Source organism: Phocoena sinus, chromosome 2 (assembly GCF_008692025.1).
Source record: "Phocoena sinus isolate mPhoSin1 chromosome 2, mPhoSin1.pri, whole genome shotgun sequence".
In the NCBI taxonomy this organism is placed as follows: domain Eukaryota; kingdom Metazoa; phylum Chordata; class Mammalia; order Artiodactyla; family Phocoenidae; genus Phocoena; species Phocoena sinus.
The window spans coordinates 172917307-172938735 of record NC_045764.1 but is presented as its reverse complement, the minus strand read 5'-3'; the positions used below and the strand labels follow the sequence as shown (position 1 = coordinate 172938735).

General features: G+C 48.6%; 2 protein-coding genes across 7 annotated transcripts in view; one reads left to right on the top strand and one right to left on the bottom strand.

The window, feature by feature from the left end:
• Positions 1–404: 404 nt before the first annotated feature.
• Positions 405–20564, bottom strand: CCNK (cyclin K). 5 transcript variants are annotated; one of them, XM_032618002.1, is made up of 12 exons: positions 20463–20564; positions 19456–19584; positions 15064–15312; positions 14505–14586; positions 12884–13015; positions 8734–8839; positions 8172–8229; positions 7030–7199; positions 6407–6678; positions 5658–5691; positions 2765–2836; positions 405–1469 (listed from the first exon to the last, which is right to left on the bottom strand). In XM_032618002.1, the coding sequence occupies exons 3-12, from the start codon at positions 15258–15260 to the stop codon at positions 844–846; spliced, it is 1749 nt and encodes a 582-aa protein (XP_032473893.1). In that variant the 5' UTR covers positions 15261–15312; positions 19456–19584; positions 20463–20564; the 3' UTR covers positions 405–843. The 5 variants fall into 5 exon arrangements, with proteins under 5 accessions (XP_032473893.1, XP_032473905.1, XP_032473913.1 ...); XM_032618014.1 differs by lacking the exon at positions 20463–20564 and adding an exon at positions 19744–19884; XM_032618022.1 differs by lacking the exon at positions 20463–20564 and having other exon boundaries at positions 19392–19856.
• The window catches only part of SETD3 (SET domain containing 3, actin histidine methyltransferase), a 74511-nt gene continuing 73137 nt past the window's right edge, over positions 20056–21429 (top strand). For both annotated transcript variants that reach the window (XR_004347708.1, XM_032617947.1), the window contains exon 1: positions 20056–20179. The gene's annotated coding sequence lies outside the window, so the exon portion shown is untranslated. The remainder of the gene's footprint in view (positions 20180–21429) is intronic.

Below are 21429 nucleotides of genomic sequence, written 5' to 3'. Positions count from 1 at the left end.
GCTTGGCCCCCAGGGTCCAGAAGAAGATCTGCTTCTGGGCTGCAAACCCAGGGGCTGCTAAGGCTTGGAGCCCCACCTCGTGCCCGTAACAAACAAAGGCGTCATTTCAGAACTGATTTTATTTGGGTAACTGACTGAAGGAGTCTCATTTGTAACCAAGATGGAATTCACAGTATGTTGTTACATTCACACTTAAAAAATATATCTCTATGTACAGGAATCTGCAAATTGATGTAAACATACATTACTTCCAAGTACATTTCTCCCCTTCTTCCTGGAGGAAAAAGAATAGAGCCATCCAGCAAGTCAACCCCTTCAAAATAACTTAAACGCAAAGGATGTAAGTATCTCTAAATCAAAAATGTGGTTCAACTGACCTACACGTGTCATGGGAGAGAACATCATGGAATGACAGCAATGACAACAGCTTGACTTCAGATGGAACCGGACTATTTAAAATGGAGTTTCCAGGAAAAATAGGCACTGATTTCTAGAAGGAAATTCACTCCTTACTGAAGCTATTTATTGAGCCAATATGGCTGGTTAACATTCTCACTAGTGTAAAGTAACTCAGCGCAGGACTCGCGGACGACGCTGGTTGAGACCAAACGCACAGTCGGGTCACAACCGGCTCTGCCTGGGCTCCAGTGAGAGCTGCTGTCCCCACTCCCCAGATGTGGAGGACCACCCCAATTTCATCTTGGGGGTCCGGTCCATTTCTTCCCATACTACAACTGTGTAGCATTATACAAGGTACCCTGCGGCTTACCCACTTAAACTACTTTTCAAGTTAATTAGAAAAACTTCTCTTTAAAAAACAAAGGAAGAAAGAAGGGCGCCAGGTTACCTCATCCAGGCTGCCCGCCCCAGCCCCCCAACTGGAGGCATGCCAGGTGGCGGGATGGGCGGGGGCACAGGCGGCTGCCCTCCAGGGGGCACAGCTGGAGGCGGGTAGCTAGCCGGTGGCAGGCCCAGGCCTGGAGGAGGGTGAGGGGGCACTGCGTGGGTGGGCGGCATGCGGGGGGGTGGCGGCGGGAAATTGGGGTTGTAGGTGGGCGGGGGGGGCGGGTAGCCAGGGGCGGGGGGAGGGATGGCGGGTGGCGGGAAGGAGGCTGGCGGCGGTGGCACGGGCGGCGGGGGCGGGTTCGGGGGGTAGACGTGGGGGTGATAGGGCAGGTGAGCCGGCGGGCCATAGGCGGGGGGCAGAGCCCCGTAAGAGGGGCCCTCGGTCTTCATCATGGACTGGAGGCTCTGGTAGCCCTCTCCGGACATGTAGGAGCTGCTGGTAGACATGCCGGTGATGTAGCTGGAGGGCGGCGGGGGCGGGGGCCGGTGTGGCAGTGGCGGAGGCTGGTGCACGGGGGCCGGGTGGGCCGGAGGGGGGATCTGGACTTTGGGGAGGTCGCCGGCTTCCACGGGGCCTGGCGGCTCAGCCTCGCCCAAGGCGGCTGCGAGGGGTGGCTTCCGGTCTGCAGAAGGGAGACAGGCCACTGCGAGCTCTGGGACGGCTCCCGGCAGGGCACCCCCGGGGGCTGTGCGTGTAGGGGGGGGAATCCACCAACTCCCTCGGGGCAGGGAAGCCCCCCCACCACCCCGACAGCTCACGGCCACCCCGGGGGTTCCTGGCCCTGTCACAGCACCGTGGCCGTCTTCCAGAGGAGCGGCAAGCAGCTGTCACCTTCGTGGCCAGACAGCACGGCCTGCGCCCGTGTCCCGAAGCCAGCGGCTCATGTGCTGTCACGCAGGCCCTGCACCTTGCCTCCAGCCACTCTGGGTGTTCCCTCCCCGCTCCCCAGCGCACCAGGCACGGGCAGTCCCGGGGGCGCACGGAGTCCCTTCCGCCCAGACCCCCAGCCCTCTTTCTAGTACAAACGTGCGCGGGGCCCCTTCCTTCTGCCCGTCTTGCCTCCAGAGGCTGTGAGCCCAGGGCCAGGACGCAGCACCGTCTGTGGGCGGCACTGGCATTTGGCAGGACGCCTGAGAGGTGGTCACATGAGTGACGTGGCGTTAAACACACGCCGGGACGGCCTCCGACACCCCAACGGCCCACGTGAGCGGCATTCCGGCCCGTGCCCTGTGTGGCGGGGGCACCGCTCCCCGCCCCGGCTCCCTGGCGGCCGGCAGCTGACCGGGAGAGCTGAAGCCCCCAGAAGCTCAGAAGTCGCTGGAGTATCTCCCACCTTCTGGCACACACACCCTAACTCCTGCCTTCTCCAGTTGGACCCTTCACCTTCCGAAGTGTCGCCACAGCTGAAGAACGAAAGTTCTTTACAACTTTTCTCCTCTATTCTTAATGATGCTGAGGCGGCGTCCCAGCTCACTGTGTGCCTGTGAAGGCCTTTTCACTCTATTCTCCACATGACTCCATGAACAACTGCTTACTCTCTAAAGGGTACTGAGAAGACGCCCTGCCAACGGGAAGCCGATGCGAGGGCCTGGAGTCTAAGGTCAACAGCGATCTGCCCAGATCTCGACAATGTTCCTAAGTTGGCAGGGCTTTGTTTGCCTAAAACTGATTCTAAAGTCATTTGTCCTCCACCATTTCTGGATGTGAGAGGTCAGAGAATATTCAGATATACTTAGAATTCACATCCTCAAGCTATCTGGTTGTAAAAAAACCAATTTTTTGAAAAATCCTAGGTCATTAATGTCTCTCTAAATTTCTGAAATTCCTCCATAAATCCTCCCCAGATTTCCCAAGTGTGCCCTTCAAAAAGGCAGCGAGCAAAGCTGGCCCTCCCAGCTGCCTGCAGGCAGCACTCACCTGGAGGTGGATGGGCTGGAGGCAATGGAGGGTGAGGGGGCTCAATTTTGGGAATTTTAGGTGGTGGTGGTTCTGAAAAGAAAAAGTAGATTAAAAAGCTACTCTTCATATAGAATAAGTATGTCAGAGACAGCGAGAGAGGAGAAAAAGAAAAATGCACTGTTAAGGAATTTTCTGGGGGAAAAGGCTGATATGACCAAGGCTTTAAGGGAAGCTGAGGAAGGCACCAGCTAAACCATCCTTTTAAAAGAACAAAACAAATGAAACAAATACATCCCCCCTCCAGCTCCTGCCACCCCACGCCTCTCGCCTCCTTCCGAAAGTAAAAACCCTCTCGCTTCTTACAGCCCGCCAGCCCATTTTCCACCTCTGCCCAACTTCCTCCTGACCACTTAAGACGAGCCCTCCAATGACACGAGAGCAGCAGACTGCATCTCAGTTACCAAGTGGTACCCGTCAGGGTCCTCACTAACACGCAGAGCACCGAGAAAGGCCCCAAGTGCTCCCAGGAGAAGCCGGCACCTTTTAACTCTTGTCTAGGCACACTTAAGTTTGTTTTCCCTCTCACAAATGTTTACTCCTAGTGATAGCAGCACACCTGAACTGGCGTCGGTAGAGACCTGGAGGCTGGCGAATGGACAGAAAAGCAAGGTAGTTGGGACCGCTTGGGGCAGAGGACAGAGCCCATCCTTTAGGGTCGAGCGGCTGCATGTAACCAGCATCCTCAGTGACAATCCTAAGTCGCCAAGACAGGCTACGCCACATCCAGCATCTTCCGCTCGTGGCGGCAGCGAGTGTGCGCACACTATCGAGAAAGAACGCCATCTTTTCGCCTGCACGGTTTGGTTCTTTCTTCCTGAAACTCACTTTATTCTGGCTCGTACGCTGCTCTGCCCTGCTTCTGCTCTGGCACTGCTCAACGTTCTTGGCTTCCTGTGTCCCAGACACAGGCTGAATTCAAGGTCCAGGGACATCCCTCTCTCTATTCTCTTCCTCAGAGACCAAATCCCCCGTCTCTAGGCAGAGGAGCTGCAGATCTATGCCTCTGCCTTCCATCTCTCCTCCCAAACCGCGGAGCAGGCTCCTGGGCCCCGTCCCGAGACCGAGCAGCCCATCCCTCTCACGCAGGCGCCCCCCTCCAGCCCCTCCCACAGATGGCTGAGCTGAGGTCATCTAGGTCAGTGCTGTCCGACAGAAATATAAGGAGAGCCACACAGGCAATTTTACATCTTCTAGTAGCCACGCTGCAAAGTACAAAGAGGTGAAATTAATTTTAATACGGTCTTTGATTCAACCTGGTATTATCAAGAATTTTGTCATCTTAATGTGGAATCAATGTAGAAGTTTATTAATGAGATTTTTAATGTTCTTTTCTCTAACTCTTAGAGATCGGTGTGTCTTCTGCACTGAGGGCACGTGGTGTTTTTGGAGTAGGCCACATGTCAAGCGCTCACCAGCCCTCTGCAACCCAGAGCACAGTGGGGTCCTGCTTCCAGGCCCCGAGACACCCCCGACACCAGGTCTCCCTCCGGGGCTCGCAGGCTCCTCCCCATTCCCCACCCTCTCGCCATAACTGCTGCCAGGGGAACTCTCTCTACAGTGAACTCAGACCGTGCCATTCTCCTGCTCAAACGCCTCCACTGGCTCCCCTGCCTATGCAGAATCCACCCTCCACCAGGTGGGCGCTGTCACCTGCTTCTAGCACATTTTCAGTCCTAGCAAAAGCTACTCCTTTTTAACCCTTCACAGTCCAGTAAGACTCCCCTCTCTGTTATCTCCCAAATTCTCCACCCCACTGTTCCCTCTGCTCCTCTGCCTGAAGGCTCCACCCTGTCAGTCCGTGTTGCTCAAGGCAAGTCCCCCTCCAAGGCCACCCGGGCTCGTTTCTGCCTCTTGAAGACACAGCGCCAGCTCAGCTGACCCAGCATCCATGCGGCACGGAGTGCAGCCCCCTCTTCTGCGTCTCGCACTTACTGTTTGCCCATCTGGAGCTAAAAAAATCTCCCCTGTAATGAACTCATCATCCCCACAAAGATCCTGAGAAAAAGGAGCTTTACTGTAACTTGAAGATCTCACAATAGTTCAGTAAATAATTCACTGGGTTCCTACCTGGAACTAAGTGACAGAGAAACAGAAATGAGTAAACATGGCCTGTGCCAGCACAGGGTTCAGTACTACAGGCTGACCCGGAGACAAAACACTTCTGGTTTTCTCCTCTGTGATCTTGCAGGTTTTGCTCACACTCTGTTAGTTTCCAATACAGAAACAAGTTAATCAACTCTGGACTCCACAAATATGGGGGAAAAACGTGTTTAAAAGAAGCCTGCCCCCCGTAAGCAGCAGGGCAGCACGCCTACCGCGGCTCCGATCCTTTCTACCCATCGCTCTGCTGCTGGCTGCTCAGTCTGGGGGTGCCCGGGGCCCTTCACTCTGTCGACTGTGGTGGGCTTAACTAACCTCCAAAAATAAATGTTGCTGCAGCAGTTCGCCTACTTTCCTAACTATATTTTGATAGACAGTCGGCCCTTCGCATCCGTGGACAGGGAGGGTGGACTATGAAACCCAAGCAAGCATCTGCGGGTTCTGGCATCCAAGGTGGGTCCTGGAGCCAATTGCCCGTGGATACCAAGGGATGACTTATGTTACCAAGCACATTTTTATTGCCACTAACTTTTTTTTTTCTGTGTTGATACTGTTAAAGTACAATCCAAAAATATACAGTCAGGGAATACACAGAGAAGACAACGCAGCTAGCGTAAAGTTTTTGATGGGCTCTAACGTTAAATTTTAAGGCCAATCTAAATCTGAAAGGAAACAACTTTTGACTAAGAATTTAAAGTCTTGATAAACAACATATAGAACTAAAAAACGAAACACAAGAATATAAAATTACCTGATGCTTTGCTCTCTTCTTTGGGAGAAACAACCTGTTACAAAAGAAAATACACAACTGTTAATCAGGGCCCTAAATGCAGTGAGGAAAAACTGATCATTCAGGCACTGAACGAATCACAGCCAGAACGTGGACTCAGACAAAAATTAATTTTGGCTTGAACTTGCAGAGCAAACCATGGCACCTAACAGATCATTTCTGCCTCCTTCCTCTTCCCCTTTCAAATCAGACAGCAGGCAGAATTACTAACTTTTCTGACTAGTGAGTTCTGAGCACTAAGTTTCACGCCCTCCATCGAGCTGTCTTAACCGTGGTGAGGGTGCTTGCTGACTGCCCCTATCCCGTGGGGCTTCCTTGGGGTCTGTGTCACAACGTACGGCTTTCTCCACTGGCGCAGCTGCTACCATGGGGAGAAACTTACAAATACCCCCGTGTCGTTTAAAGACGTGGGAGACACCTATTCCGGCAGTCGGTGTGCAGATGTGGAAACTACACCCGGGCACGTTTTGGGGCCCTGACACAGGCAGCAGCGGCTGGAGGAGGACAGAGCCATCCTGGCTCCAAAAGGTACCTCTCCTCTGACCACGCCAGCTGTCAGGCTGCTTGTGGTCATACAGGCAGACGGGGAGGTGCATCGTGTCACTCCCTGCTTCTGGTGTTCCGTGTGCTGCCTCGGAAAGGGGCACACACACAGGTGGGGTGTCGCCACGGGAAGCCGGCCGCACCCAGCGCCAACCTGGCGCACTCACCACGGCGCGCTTCGCCTGCCGGGGGGGACTAGGCTGCGGGGACGGTTTCTTGGGCTGCTGGGCCGGTGGTGGTGGCTGCGGCTGGGCTGGCTGCTGCGAGTCCTTCTGCGGGGGCTGGGGCGGCTCGGGGCCTGGAGGCGGCTGTGACTGCGGCGCTGGCGGCGCTGGCGGCGTGGGCTGGAGAGACGGGGGCTGCTGTAGCTGGTGGGGCGCGTGATGAGGCATCTGTTGTTTCCCTTGTGAGTAAAGATCCAGGATCTGGTGGCAGATGTCTAAATGATAGGAAACAATTACATTTGCCACAAACTGATATTTTAAATAAAATTCTACCTAGAAAAAAACATACTCCCATTTCCCTTGCAGGTGCGATTCCCCAACAAGGGCCAATATGTGGCTATCATATTTGTAATTCACCAATCCCTGGTGTGCACAGCACTGGTGTGCATTTTTAGTTCGCCAAAACTATGTGTTTGGATAGAATGAACATTACAGTAGAGAATTTAATTAAAGAATAGTTTGCATGGACTTGTTTGGGAGAATCCATTCTCGGGACTCATTCTTCCTCACAGGGAAGAATGATCTGAATGTGGAACACCCTGCAGAAAGCTCAGCACGCCCCGTACCTTCCAAAACATCCACAGGGACGTCTTGCACAAACTGCTCCCACCATCTCCGGTACATGGGTTTGGAGGTCCATTCCTGTATTTCAAATTTGCACAAACGTCCCGCAAGATACATCACTGCCACTGCTATGATCTCTGGTTCCCACTGTAGTGACAAGGTCGTGCAGAGACTAGTTCAACAAGAAAAAGAGGTGACTTGACTTGGATGAGCAAACATTTATGATTAACCCAATGCATGGAGATTAGATGCCATATCTAAATGTCAGTTTGCTTATTTTTCCCTATACATGATCAAATAAAGTATTATAAAGAAGCAAGTTTTTAGTCTTCTAAATGTACCGAGATAAGTTACTTTAACCATAGCTACTAATTTGTTCCTTAAAAAATCAGAATTCCAGCACATTCAAAAATTGCTATGTCGGGCTTCCCTGGTGGCGCAGTGGTTGAGAGTCCGCCTGCCGATGCAGGGGACGCGGGTTTGTGCCCCGATCCAGGAAGATCCCACATGCCGCGGAGCGGCTGGGCCCGTGAGCCATGGCCGCTGGGCCTGTGCGTCCGGAGCCTGTGCTCTGCAACGGGAGAGGCCACAACAGTGAGAGGCCCGCGTACCGCAAAAAAAAAAAAAAAAAAATTGCTATGTCATGAAATACAAATGAAAATGCTTAAGTTCTTCAAACGGCTGGAACCCTAGCACTGAACCATCTCCTTACATGATGGCAACTCCACTTGCGGGCATTCTGTTCCCTATCCAGCACCTCCTTAGATCTCTCAGCTCCAAGAACATCAAGGCTCTAAAACCACTACAAGGAAGTATAAAGTTGCAAATATATAGTTTGCAATTTTGCAAAACGAAATGGATTTAAGTATATACTTGTCAAAATTCTCTGGTGTATTGTTCAGGACTCATGTTTCAAACCGGTGATAAGATTTCAGCATCCTATACCACCGTGATGTGGCAGGGTATCCCCTCTGCCGGGAAGCAGGTGACCTGGACTTTAACTCCAAGTCTGCCGTTAACTGGCTCCTTAAGCTGGGGCAAGTCAGTTTCCTGACTACAAAATAAGGGGTTTGGATTAGATGACACGTAAAGTCCCTACCTATTTTAAAACACCATAATTAAACCAACATTTGAACCCATGTACCTGTCGTTTACGAATGTCCAAGCCATTTGAACCAACTTTTGAATTTTGTTTTTATCACCTAGAAACGGGGAAGAAAAGGCAAATTAGTAATAGAAAGGAAAAAAAAAAAAGAAGAATGAATGAGAAGCAACAAGTACTTATTTAAAGCCTACTGTGTGCTTAGCACCACCCCCAATACACAGCAAAGAGCTTCTGCCTGGGAAACAAGGACAAATGAGTGGGGGCCCAAGTCCCACCTCTGTTCTCTTTCTGCATGACCTACACTGAACCACCATTTATGGGAAACCTGGCTCCAAGCCTGATTTTATTAGGCTATTTAAAAAATCCTTACTCATTTTCCTGCCTCATATCACTTGGCAACTGGATGACAGAATCTGTTTATACATAAAAGGAAACAGCGTTAACAGCTATAATATTGAATTGTCTGGCAAGCTATGGCCTAGGTACTTCACACACTGAACTTTCTGCTGTCCTCTTTTGAGAAGCGTAATCTGAGTATCATCAAATTATTATAAAGATCTGATTTCAGAATGAAAAAGTTCTCTTGACTTTTTTTTCTTACCTTTGAGCTGTTTCGCATACTTGAGTAGGAATTGGTACGGATGTTCCACCTGTAAATCAAACTTTATGGTCTGTAGTAAGATTCTCTCCAGAACCATTACTTCTTCCTAAAAATGAAATAACAAATGTTGAGACAGTAATTTCAATCACACGTCAGAAACAGCATTAAAAAAGGGAGCTTTCCTTTTATTCTCTCTTCAAGTTGTATTTTAGCAACTATTTTTCATTCCTTTTCTCCTCTCTCCCACTCAGGCCTTTAACATGCTCACAGACAATGATAAATTCTGAAAAGAACTAAAAGTAGGAAGACAAAACAATGAGTTAATTTTTAAAACCTACTTGAAACAAAGTAAACATTCTTAGAAATGTTATTATTTTCCATACAGATGAGCCCCCTTTACAAAATAGACCTTTACTTTACAGATACTTTAGTGTCCTTCCAGACCTCCATTAAAAAAATGCAATCTTCCAGGCATTTACATTGAAAATTTTAAGCAAGAAAGATTATGACAGTGGCAGCTTCATGCAAACCTGGACAGTGAATTTTGTGTGTGCGTGTCTGTGTGTGAGAGAGAGAGACAGAGAGAGACAGAGAGAGAGAGAGAGAGAGAGAATGGTGGAACATCATTTTTGTGTTTTAATCATTCATCTACCTGAAACAAGGTATCCCAATGTCATTTACTAAGTAAATTATCATTTTCTCTTCTATTAAGCCACATCCTGAACTGTCTATACACACACACACACACACACATGTGCATACACACACAATCTTTTCTGTTCACTGCTCTGTTTGTCTACTTCTGTACCAGGATCAGAGATTTAACATTTGGAAGGGACAGTTCAATGATTATTCCTCTTTTAAAAACCTTTCTTGTTTTAGCCATGTTCCCCCCACCACCTGCATTTTAATATCATTTTATTTAGTATCATTCTAGGAAAAATGAAAGCTACTGATGTTCTGATTGGGAACTCACTGAATTTACAGAATAATTTAGGGAAATGGGCATTTTAAACTACACTGAATCTTCCTATCAAAAATTTATTTATGAAAATCTTCTTTTCAGTCCTTCAGTAGTTTTAAAGCCTCCCCGCCCCAACATGGTTTCCACAAATTTATTATAAGGTTTATTACTGGATATATTATTTTACTGCTGCTACTGTAAATGGAATCTCTTCTCTTATTATGCTTTCTAACGTCCATAAACAACTTCTTGAATTCAACCTCTGTAGAGCCTGACTGTCCGAGCACTTACAATTTTACTTGATTGTGAAATACAGTTAAGATGCTCTGTGTGGCAAGAACAATTACAATCACTTGTTTGAGTCCAAGAAGAAAGGGCCTTGGAAAGACTGACAATCTCATCATTAACAGCTGCATAAACCCGTTAACTCTGGGAAGAGAAGCCATGTAGATAACCGGCTTTCAGGTTAAAGTATGGCATCACACTTCACAGAATGTAGAGATGATTCTACCATGAGTGTTATTCCAAACGGCAGGGCAAGGTGAATGTCTTTCCACCCTTGTTTCCCAAGTGTTCTCTCAGGAAAGCTTTTTAAAATCTTAAGGTTTTCACACAGTATCAAAAAAAATCCCACTATCACTGGCCCCCCACCCCACTTTTGTCACCACCTGTTTCCCAGAAGTTTCAACATATCCCTTAAATTTAGAAACAATCTTTTACCAAGTGTCCAGACTGTAGCCCATATGGTATTACGAGACAGCCGAAGGCCTGGTCTCCCTTTGTGTTTCAAATACTCAATTAATGGAATAATTATAGGTCTGTGTGCCAACATGACTCCTCAGTGAACTTTCCCTCAGCCCCACACTTCCTGTCTGGAGCACCTGTCTAGGTTCCCAGATCGAATGCCCTCACCGCACCTTTCAACAACTTTTATAGCATTTATCACAACTCATAATCAGGTAGCTGGCTATCTGAATATTTGATTAAAATCTGCCCCACCGGGCTTCCCTGGTGGCGCAGTGGTTGGGAGTCCGCCTGCCGATGCAGGGGGCGCGGGTTCGTGCCCCGGTCTGGGGGGATCCCGCGTGCCGCGGAGCGGCTGGGCCCGTGGGCCATGGCCGCTGGGCCTGCGCGTCCGGAGCCTGTCCTCCGCGGCGGGGGGGGCCGCAGCGGTGAGAGGCCCGCGTAACGCATAAAAAAAAAAAAAAAAAAAAAAAAAAAAAAAAAAAAAAAAATCTGCCCCACCACTCGACTGTAAAATCCACGAGAGCAAGAGCCAGGCCTGCTTTGCCACCTGTTCATGTCTAGTGGCTAATGCAGAGCCTGGAACAAATATCTGTTGAACACACGAGAAATGAATGAACAGGGAGAAACCACAGAGTTAGGGCACAGCCAAGGAAGACCAAAAAGCTGCACGATTCAGGACCGTATTTCTTCTAATTGCTTATATCGCCGCCTCCCCCCAAACTTCCCTCCTCTCCTCTCCGGCGAGGAAAATGTCTTCCACAATGTCCTCACCGCTCCCAGATCCAGGGTTCCTTCCTTTGGCCCCGACACCCAGTCACGCCTGGGGAGACTGCACATGAGAGAGGGGAGGGCGGGCTGCAAAGCCCCTCTGCCCACCTGAGTCAGGCTGGCCTGGCTTAAAAGCCTCATTAGCATGGCTGTTGCCCTCTTCCTGACTTCTGGGCCCTGGAGCTGCAGAACTTCTGCCTCACTGTGCCTGGCCGGGATCTCGGTTTCCTGACATACTGGTACAGTGGGTAAAGGCTGAAAGCAGAAGGGGACTCCTCCAGAGGCGCCCTGGACAGAACACGCCAGCTGCTGCCACGTGCCCCTGCCCTGCGATGCTTCCAGATCTTTGCGACTCCTTCTGGGTAACCACAGCTCATCAGCCACAAGGTCCCTCTGCCCCTGTGACCAAGACCTGACTAAAGCACAACACATTCCTACAACTGTCTCCCTGCTGTGTGAAAATCAAAAACCCACAGGCACTGGAAATGTTATCTGATGCTACGTTACTTTTATAAAAGTACATTTTGGACCACTGTTAGTATGAATTCCTCATGGGCTCACATTTTTATAAACAGGTGAATGGATTTATAAAATAAGTTCAAGGGACAGAGTTATCCACACTGACAGTACTTACAAATCACAACCACAGTATGTGCAAAAGCATTCTGGGCCTGTTACCTCCTGGAAGGCACACACGTTGTAGACACACACACAGATTCTGCTGGGTGGGGGAGGCCGACTACCGTGGGAGGCAGTACCAGCTGACTAGGAAAAACAGGGCTGTGGACGTGCTGAACGGCATCGTCTGGCTTAGTTTTGCTCTAACTGTGATTCTGAGTTTCTCCCCACATCCTCAGTTTGTCATTTATTCAACAAGTACCTGTTGAATGCCTACTCTATCCAGCCACTGCACTAGGTATCAGGCAAAACAGACAGGGTCTTAGCTCTCACAGATCTACAATTGAGAAGAGGAATGTTCTTTGTGTGATTATCTGGTCAAGATCTATCCAATTATGAGCTGTGACAAACATTATGAAGGCTAATTCGCAAGTGCTATAAGGGTTACAATGGGGGGACCTTGACAAGAACAGGGGAGGAGGAAAGCTGCCACCGACCCGAAAGTGGTCTCTTTAGAACATAATAAAATCATGTATACAATTATTTTACCACCATTTCCTGACATTAGCAGGGGTTGTGGGGAAGGGACAGGATGGACAGTATATCAACCTGGGTGTCTGCAAATGTTAATACCTTCCACCACTCTTGGGAAGCAAAAGACACACAGCACACGTAGACACACTTGTACATCCAGCATCTGTACATTCTGTCTTCCCAGAAGCCAGCTGGAGATGAACCCAAGAAGCCAAACTGCTTCTGGGCCTAGGAGTGCTAAGGGCCATGAGAGAACTTTGCTCACACATGTTCTATGTGCTACTGCCCCTAACGGGCTCACAACCCAGCATGGCACATTAGCAGATGCTACCTAAGTGTAGGCTACATTATCTTCCCTCCTTTCTCACAGAAGCAAGGAAGAATACCTTCTGCATAAGTCCTCTTAGGGACACAGGGGGCTGGCAGATACAGGGCCACGGCTGTTGTCAACACAAGGAACTCTATCATAATGCTGTTGTGAGGAATCAAGGCCTGAAGGCAGGAAGTTATGAGTCTTACCTTTGGGTCATCTCCAAACTGGCCAAATTGTACATCATTTAATAAACTACGAGCTGTTTTGATGATATCTTTACATTTTTTTGGTGTTTCTTCTACTTTCCCAGCCAGAAAGAGACAACAAGCTCCTGTCACCTAAAAGGAAGACAAAAGCTCCTGAGACCCTGTTATCAAAGCTCACACAGAAACAGAAAAAGCATTTTGGGCCTTCACAACAAACTGGGCTCCCTCACTCTCCTGCCGGCTTCTTTCTCATTTGCAAACACCTGGACACTCTAAAATCTTGAAGGAAATGTCACATACAAATACTCCACCCGCCCCGCCATTTGGCTTCATAAATTATTTTAAATTTAGTTTTCTGAATAAAATGTCATGTAAACAAAGTAGCCACCAGAAAGGGAAAAAAGTCACAGAAACAAATTTTCTTTTCACATTGCAATCTTAAAGACACTGACTCCCTGACTGGTGCACCCAAATGCATGTCCTCTGGAATTCGCCTCTGCACCACTGCCCACGCTTTCTTTTTCCTTCCTCACGCTGCCTGGCTCCTGATCCAGTTCCTACTCCACTGCGATCTTCTCACTGCTTTACCTTCAGCTTTTCTTTGCCCGCTCGCTCCAGTCTCTCCTACATGCCCCTCCCTTCACAGAATCCTGACCACGTTAGACATCAGTGAGATCCTGTGCCGGGGTACAAAGCGGATCCGGACACGGTCTCCTTCCCCTAGAACGTCACAAATTAATGAGGAAGATGTGTACAAAACTAAGTAAAATCTTAGCAAAAGGAAGACCCCCAGCAGACTAACTTCCTGTTACATCTAATTCTTCTTCTTCATGAAACCCTTCCATCACTTCAGTTTCCCTACTGAAGCCACAGTTCCCTAGTCTGGTGTTCAAGGCCCACTATGGTCTGGTTCAGTCTACCGTAGCACGCAGGGTCCCAGCGTGCCCTTCCCGCCGCCGGGCCTCCCGGCTGCCGGGCACGCCTCCGCTTTCTGTAGGGCTGCTGCTCTGTCCCGTCTCAGCACGGTAAGTCCTACTTACAGTCAAGGCTGAACCCAGTGCTGGCACCTCCTCCCCAGCATTTTCCTCGATCCCTCTATGATGTAGTTAATCTCTCCCTTGAATGCTACAGCCTTCCTTCTGTACCTCTCCTATGGCCTCACTCTCTACAGTGTGTTTTGTACCTGTCATACCATATACCCTGGACTGAAAGCTACTTGAGGCAGACTCTCGCACAGAGCATAAGACAGTCCATGTCTTAAAGAGTAACTGAAGAATAGCGGATATGGCATAAAGAACTACTATGCAGTCTTGGCCTTTGTTGGGTCTCAACTGTAAGGCCAATTGTATCTTGGGAAAAGTAACAAGGAAGCAAATTTTCACACTAAGTACAATATGATTATGGTTCATATTGGACTAAATAAAAAACTTAAAAATACTTTAATACAGTTAATTGGGAAAAAAACAAATTTTAGGCTGTTTTTGTTTATATATAATATGTACCATACAAAAATAAATACTTTCTGGAAAATAAAATAAAAAGAGAGACTACAATCTGTCCACTAAACTGTGTGGAAATAATAACATGTGATAGAAAATTATAATAAAATTCAAACACTTACATATCTTGGGAATTGCTTGAAGGAATGAAACATATAGAAGCGATGAAAATAAATTATTCCAGTTGCCAGGGTATCATAGTGTCTGTTGTTCTGGTTAAGGGTTTTAGCCAAGAAGTTTTACAGGTTACGTCTTAGTTAAATGTGGAAAAAACAATAAAGACAAACAATAACAACAAGAGCAGTGGGAAAGCAAACACTATCAGTGGCAAAGCAGGTGAATGGGAATCTCCGGGTGTCGGAATTCTGGTACAAGCTGAAGTCTATGCTTTAATAAGGCAGGGCTTCACTATCCTTTAGAAATACTTCAACTGAGGTCAATGGGTGCTATTTTCCATCCTGGTGGCCACCTGCTCAAAGGCTAATTCTACACATTTAAATGATAAAAAGGAAACAGAAAATCCCTGAAGAGCCAAGCAAATCTGAAGTAACATTTAAATAAGAAAGCTAATTAAGAGCTGCTTTAGTCAGGGATGTTACTTGGTCTTTTGTCTATAGCATTTAATTTAATTTGTGGTGGTGGTGGGGAGTCTGTCTATCATAGATCCCAGAATCAGGATACAGTCCCAAACGTGTGCCCACATCAAAGATGAACCGAGCCCCTTCTCGGCGGTAGCGGGCCTCAGTGGCCGGATCGAGTCCTTCTAGTTGAGAGGGTGTATGAGCCAAGTCTTTTTTATCCCAGTACCAACATGGTTTTGTGTGGTCCAGGTTTGCTGAGGTTACTGAAGGGCTTGAATTTTCTTTATTCTCCTTCATTTATTGAAGTAGACTTGTTCTTTCCAACAGACTTTCTGAAAATGTTAGAATCCTAAAAGAAAGAGAAGCAGTAATGTTGGAAAGGGATACCTCACGTTAAATAATCCCAATCATTATAAACAGTCTACGATCACAGATTTGTACTTGATAAAAATTTTTCAATAGAGGAAGCACTACTGATTGGTAGTTAGAAGCCCAGGCGTACCTCCAAACACAAATTTAACACTTAAGTGACTCACAGTACGATAAATCCCAAATTTCATCGCTTAAAAGGAGCTTTTCTGTCTCATTTCCTTCTGCCTTTTTTCACTAGGCCCACCTCCCTTATGCTGGTCTAGATTCTGTTCTTCAGTAAAACCCAGGTTGGTCCTAACCCCCCCAAAAGATTTATCCTCCAAAATTATCCATTTCTTCCATCCAGCATCCAGTCAAAATTTTCCCTTTTTTAGTTTACTTGATTTCATTTAGGTACTTTCACTTAGAAAAGCCACCAGACTGGATGAATTCATATCTGCACAAGCCACTGAACTGAGCAATGGAGATCGGGTGTGGGTGCAGTGATCTGGGGAGAAAGGATGGAGGGAGGTAGTCCACAAGGGAAAGAAGGAGTTCCTTTAAATTTTTCTTGCTTTCTCATCCTCTTCTCTTTCATTCAGAATGAAGAGATTCTCTAAAAGCTGTATGCTGAGAAAAGAAAACAAAAAATAAGTACTCTCACCTAGAGGCCATTATAATATGGAAATTGTTTGAAAACTGGATCAGAGAACAGACATTTTCATACAGGGCAGCAAAAGGGTTCTAAAAGAGGTAGCTAGAACCAGGTTGGTCTGGTTCAGCAAGAAAATAGCAGTTCGGCAGCCAGGCTCTGGGCCAGGGCCATCAGTTAATCTGGAAGCCTAACTTCTCCTGTGTGCTGCCTCATTTCTGGTGGGAAAGGTGACATGGAGGGCTGACCGCTCTCCTCCTTGCACCTGGGAGCTCTAAAGAGAAACGTTCCCTCCAACAGAAGAATTAAGTACTACCTGGAGAAAAGTAATCTTCTTGAACTAATTTACACTCTGTGTGACTGAACTGGGCAATGGGTGGGGGCTGGGGGAGACCGGTTAACTAAAGCCTCAGTGTGTATGAAGAGTTCCCAATGAGATGCTCAGTAAGAGTATGAAGAGCTGGGAGTTAGATGTCATACTAGATATATTTTCTCACCTATCAGATTGGCAAAAAGTCCAAAAGTTTGACAATATACTCTGTTGGCAAGGCCAGGGAGAAGCAGGTAATCTCTTATGTCGCTGGTGGGAGTACAAAGCGGAACCACTCTCACAGAGGGGAATTTGGCAATATCTAACAAAATTACATACACATTTGTTCCTTGATTTAGCAATTCCACTTCTAAGTATTTACTCTGACAATAAGATCACAAATATGAAACAACAAGTGCACAAGATCATTCAAGGTATTGTTTATAACAGCAAAAACTGTAAACAACGTGAAAGTCCATTAGGGCACTGGTTGAATAATATGGTATATTAACACAAATGCATACCATGTAGCTATTAAAAAAGACTGAGAAAGATCTTTAAGTACTTGTATAAAGAAATTCCCAGGATCAGCAAGGTGCAGGAAAGCATACATAGCTATGTTAGTATCTAAGTAAGAAAAGCAGGGAAATACAAAGTAGAAATATCTATTCTTTTTTTCTTTTTTTTTCTGGTACGCGGGCCTCTCACTGTTGTGGCCTCTCCCATTGCGGAGCACAGGCTCTGGACGCGCAAGCTCAGCGGCCATGGCTCACGGGCCCAGCCGCTCCGCGGCATGTGGGATCTTCCCGGACCGGGGCACGAACCCGTGTCCCCTGCATCAGCAGACGGACTCTCAACCACTGTGCCACCAGGGAAGCCCCACAACTGAGTTTTGATAAATTTAATAATTCCTGGCAAATTTACATCTTGTTAGTTTTGGTCTATAATTTCAGCCTTTAAGAACTCTTGAATCCTGAGTGCCATCTAACATACTGACTAACTATCACTACAGGTTTTGAGTGCATTTATTAATTTGAGAAGCATGCCTCATATATTTAAAGTTGGTAATAAAAAAAAAAAAGTGCTAACCAGAGTAAGGGCAAGGCCAGAGCCCTGCAACTTATCTCTAAAGACCTCTCTTCAGGTTGACATCAACCCATTAATCAACATTTGGGGTTTGGTAATTTGAACGGACATATATCCATCTAACTAGACCTTACCCAGTATACTTCTCTCTTGTGTCTATTAGGATAGGAAGAGGGATTATGTTCAGTGTCCTAAGGAAATCTAAATAGACTCATGTCTAGCAATCCCCCATCCACCACCAGTCTAGTAAATTTATAACAAAAGAAAACATGATGTGTGTCACCTGGTTTTCTTAAACTGAAGCTCTGTTGGTTTGAGGGTATGAGCCCTTTTCCCCAAGTACTTAGAAGCTCTCTTCTTGTTGTCCCAACAAGACTCTAAAACAGATTACTAATAAGCTCTAGCATCCAAAGCCACATAATTGCTCTCTGCAAAAACTGACACATTTATCAGACTCCAGTTTTCTATCATTAACTGCACTTTTAAGATTCCTCAAAACCTATGAACAATAATTTCACAATCTTATCTGCATGTATTTTGGTATATCATTTATTTGACCCTGAAAATAGAATTAGATGTAATCCAATTAGATATTCTTTATAATCTCCTCAATTACCTTGAACTTAATCATTCTTGATTTTGTCTTGACCTAGTTTTAGAGACAACAAAACATTTTTCCTTCTAGATACTTAGCAAACTCTCATTGCTTTCAAATATAATCTCCTGAAACGAACAATTTATTTTGTAAGCCAAAACTATGACCATTGTTTTTCTTTATGACGTTCAATTTTAGAAATGGCATTTAAGATTTAACGATCTCATTAGCAATTAAAATGTTTCTTTACTGCTTGTTGGTGTAAACTACGTTTTCAAAATGGAACAAATGTTTAACATGCTTTATACAAGAATCAACTAATGTTTCTCAGCAAAGCATCAAAAGATAATCAAAAGGAGACAAAAGTAAAAAAAAAAACAAAACTAAAATTAGACACCAACGGTAGTCACTCTGAAAAAATAAAGCAATCCTGGATAACTATTACATTCATAGTCAAGATTATTTAACAAGCAGGCATCTAAGAACACTAAGAATCTTAACCAAATGTCTATCAATACCGCAACTATTACCAGCATCCATCCATTCATTCAGCAATGAAGACAGTTTACTATCTGTCAGGCAGGGCTCTAGGTGCTGAGGATATAAAGCTCCTTCGTGGAGCTTTCATTCTAGCAACATCATTCATACAAACCTTAATCAGCGCCAGAATGCTAGGTATCTTTAACGATACACAAGAGATACACAAGCATTATCAAGTTTCCCTTAAAAACATAAAACAGGCCATCTTCAACTAAATGCTGTGAGAAGCCGTTCCTAACGTCAGAATATTTAGCGAAAGCTCCGTTTGACTGGCAAGCCAAATTTCGGGAGCGCTACCGACCATGCTTTGTGCGGGGAATAGTCTGAGAGCTTTTAGATATCCTCTTGCCTTACGCCTCAACCTTCTAAAGAACAATTCCTCTAGTAACAAACCAAACAACCCAGGAGAGGGTCGGTAAGCGTGATGTGTCGGCAAAAACGAAACTAACCGCGGAAGTGCCTTTTCCTCATTCCTAGTCCCACCCTTGTTACACGGGTCTTCAGATTCCGAAGTCAGAGTACCCCAGATGTGGAACGATACCCAAAGTCTCAGGCGTTACCAAGGTTGGGACCGACACACTGCGAAATAACCGGAAAGACGTGGGTAGTCTTCGGTTGTACCGCTGAGTGTGTGCGCGCCTAAGACCCCTGCCCTTTCTCTCCACCTTCCAGAAAGTCCCCGAACCCTAACCGCCCTTCACTTGGAGCGTCGCTACCTGCTCTACGGTCCGCGCCGGCCTCCCTGACCCGCTCCTGCGCCTCAGACCCTCTCCCGGAGCGCGTCTCGCGGCCCCGCCGTCGCCCGCTAACTTCGATCTGCACCCGGGAGGTAGCGGAGGGTGGCGGAATCCGGAAAGAGCGACTCCGCCAGTGAATGGAGGCAGGTGGCCATACCCTAATCCGACCTCCAGGTACGCGGGACTTGAGTGGCGCTGCCCGCGGTCCGTCGGTCACTCACCCCTCGCCTCAGGCAAGCCCCTTAGCAACGTCTCTCCTTGTTGACTGCGGCCATCTTGGACGTGGAATGTCGGGGAATCTACGTCATCGCGCTGCGTCCGGGACTGGAAATAAGCGACCGGAGGGACGCCTGTCAACCAATGAGAAGAAAGTAGAGCTCTCAAACGTGGAACGAGCCGCCAGTCTTCTCCTGGCCCCTCCCCGCGGGTCAGGGGTCACTGCGTGAGGGAGGAGGAGCCCACCAGAGGGCCCATCCCGTCGGAGAGAGGGAATTCGGAAGCAACCGAACCTGCTAACGGAACTTGGGCGCGAGAGGCGGGGCTCGGGGTGCCGGTCTTCCAATTAACGCCCGGGCATGGGCTTAGCCCAGCCAATTATGGCCCGGAACCTGGCGGGGGCCGAGCAGGCCGCTCTGGCCCCGGAGCCCGCCGGCCCAATGGCTAGGCAGGAACCCGAGCGGAACGGTCGGGGGGCGGTGGGGCGGTGCCGCGCCCATGCGACTGAACCGCGGGCCAATGGGCGGCGGCGACGGCGGCTCGGGGGCGGGGCCTGGGGCGGGCGGAACCGGGTTGGGCCGCGGCGGCGGGGCCGTCTCAGGCAGCGGTCCCGCCCCCTCCTGTCCGGCCGCAGCCGCCGCCGCCACCGCCTGGGGCTTGGTTGAGGTGGACTGTGGGTCCCGGCGGAGTGTGGCGCCGCCGCCGCTGCGCGAAGGGGCAAGCGGGCAGGTGAGTGCCGGCGGCGGCCGCTCCGCGCGCGTGGCCCGCGGGGCAGACTCGCGTCGCAACCCCCCCCACCGCCCGGAGTGCTGCGAGGCTGCCCCCAACCCCGGCCGGCGCCCCTCGGCCGTGGTCCGGCCCGCGCCCCGCCGGCCGTTCTGGGCCCAGGGTGCAGGGGTCGGTGTGCGCCCTGGGGCCCGGCGGGCAGGGCTGGGTGCCGGGGGCCCAGCGAGGTCGGAGGGCGCCGCACGGTCTCTGCCCTCCGGCCTTCCTGGGGCGGGGGCGCGCTCACCGATGCCCAGCGTCCCTTCCCGGCGGCCGTAGCTCCGTTCCCCGCTCTGCCCGCCCAGAGGTGGCAGCAGGTGCAGGAAGCGCCCGGCCCCTCGGCACCCACCGGGTGGGGCCGGGGTCGGTCCCTCTCGCTTTCGTCGGCTCGGCTCTGCGTGGGGCTGGCTCGCGCACCCGTTTCCTTCCTCTCTCCCTCCCTCCCTCCCGTCGTCACTCTGCTGCTTAGGCGAGGACGGTGTGGCTCTCATGTTCCTCTCTCCAAACCTCAGGTGCCCTCGGGGGTGCTCGGGGACTAGCCCCTGCTTCTCTCCCTCACTTTCTAGTTATAAAAACAGTCGTTGAAAATAGGTCATGTTTCTTCCCACGCGCCCTGGCCATCTTCCCCACGCTCCGTGCCCTACTAGGGAGAATTCAGTGCTTTGGAGTTTGTCATTCCAGCATCAAACTCTTCCTCCTCGTGGCTCCAGCCTGGCGATGCAACTGTGTATCCTCTATCCCCAGTGTCTACTCGGGGGTGGGGGGTGGGGTGGGCGGGGGAGGAGCCGATTAGCGTTGGGCGCCACTTGCGGCGGGGGAGGGGGGGGGCTTACCCCTGCCGTGTGTTGACTGGTGTAGGATCACTTGGGATCCTAAATGAAGGAGGTGACGTTTTGCATTTCCAAATGAAGGAGGTGATGTTTGGAAAGAAAAAATCCTTTTTAAAGTATGTTGACAGGTGAATTTTGCTTTTAAGAGCCTCCGAAGAGTTAACCCTTTAGTAATGAATCTGCACAGAGCTTGATTGTGGTGTGGTTACAACAGCTGTATGCGTTCGGCAGAAGTGGCAGAACTGGACACTGAGAAGTTTGAATTTTGCCGTGTGTAGATAACCTCTTCCTCCCCGATTTTTTTCTCCAAAGTGACCCTACTGCTATTTCAAAACTGAAGGAACCAGAAATAATTTTGGAAAGGTTTTTCTTACCATTTTAAGT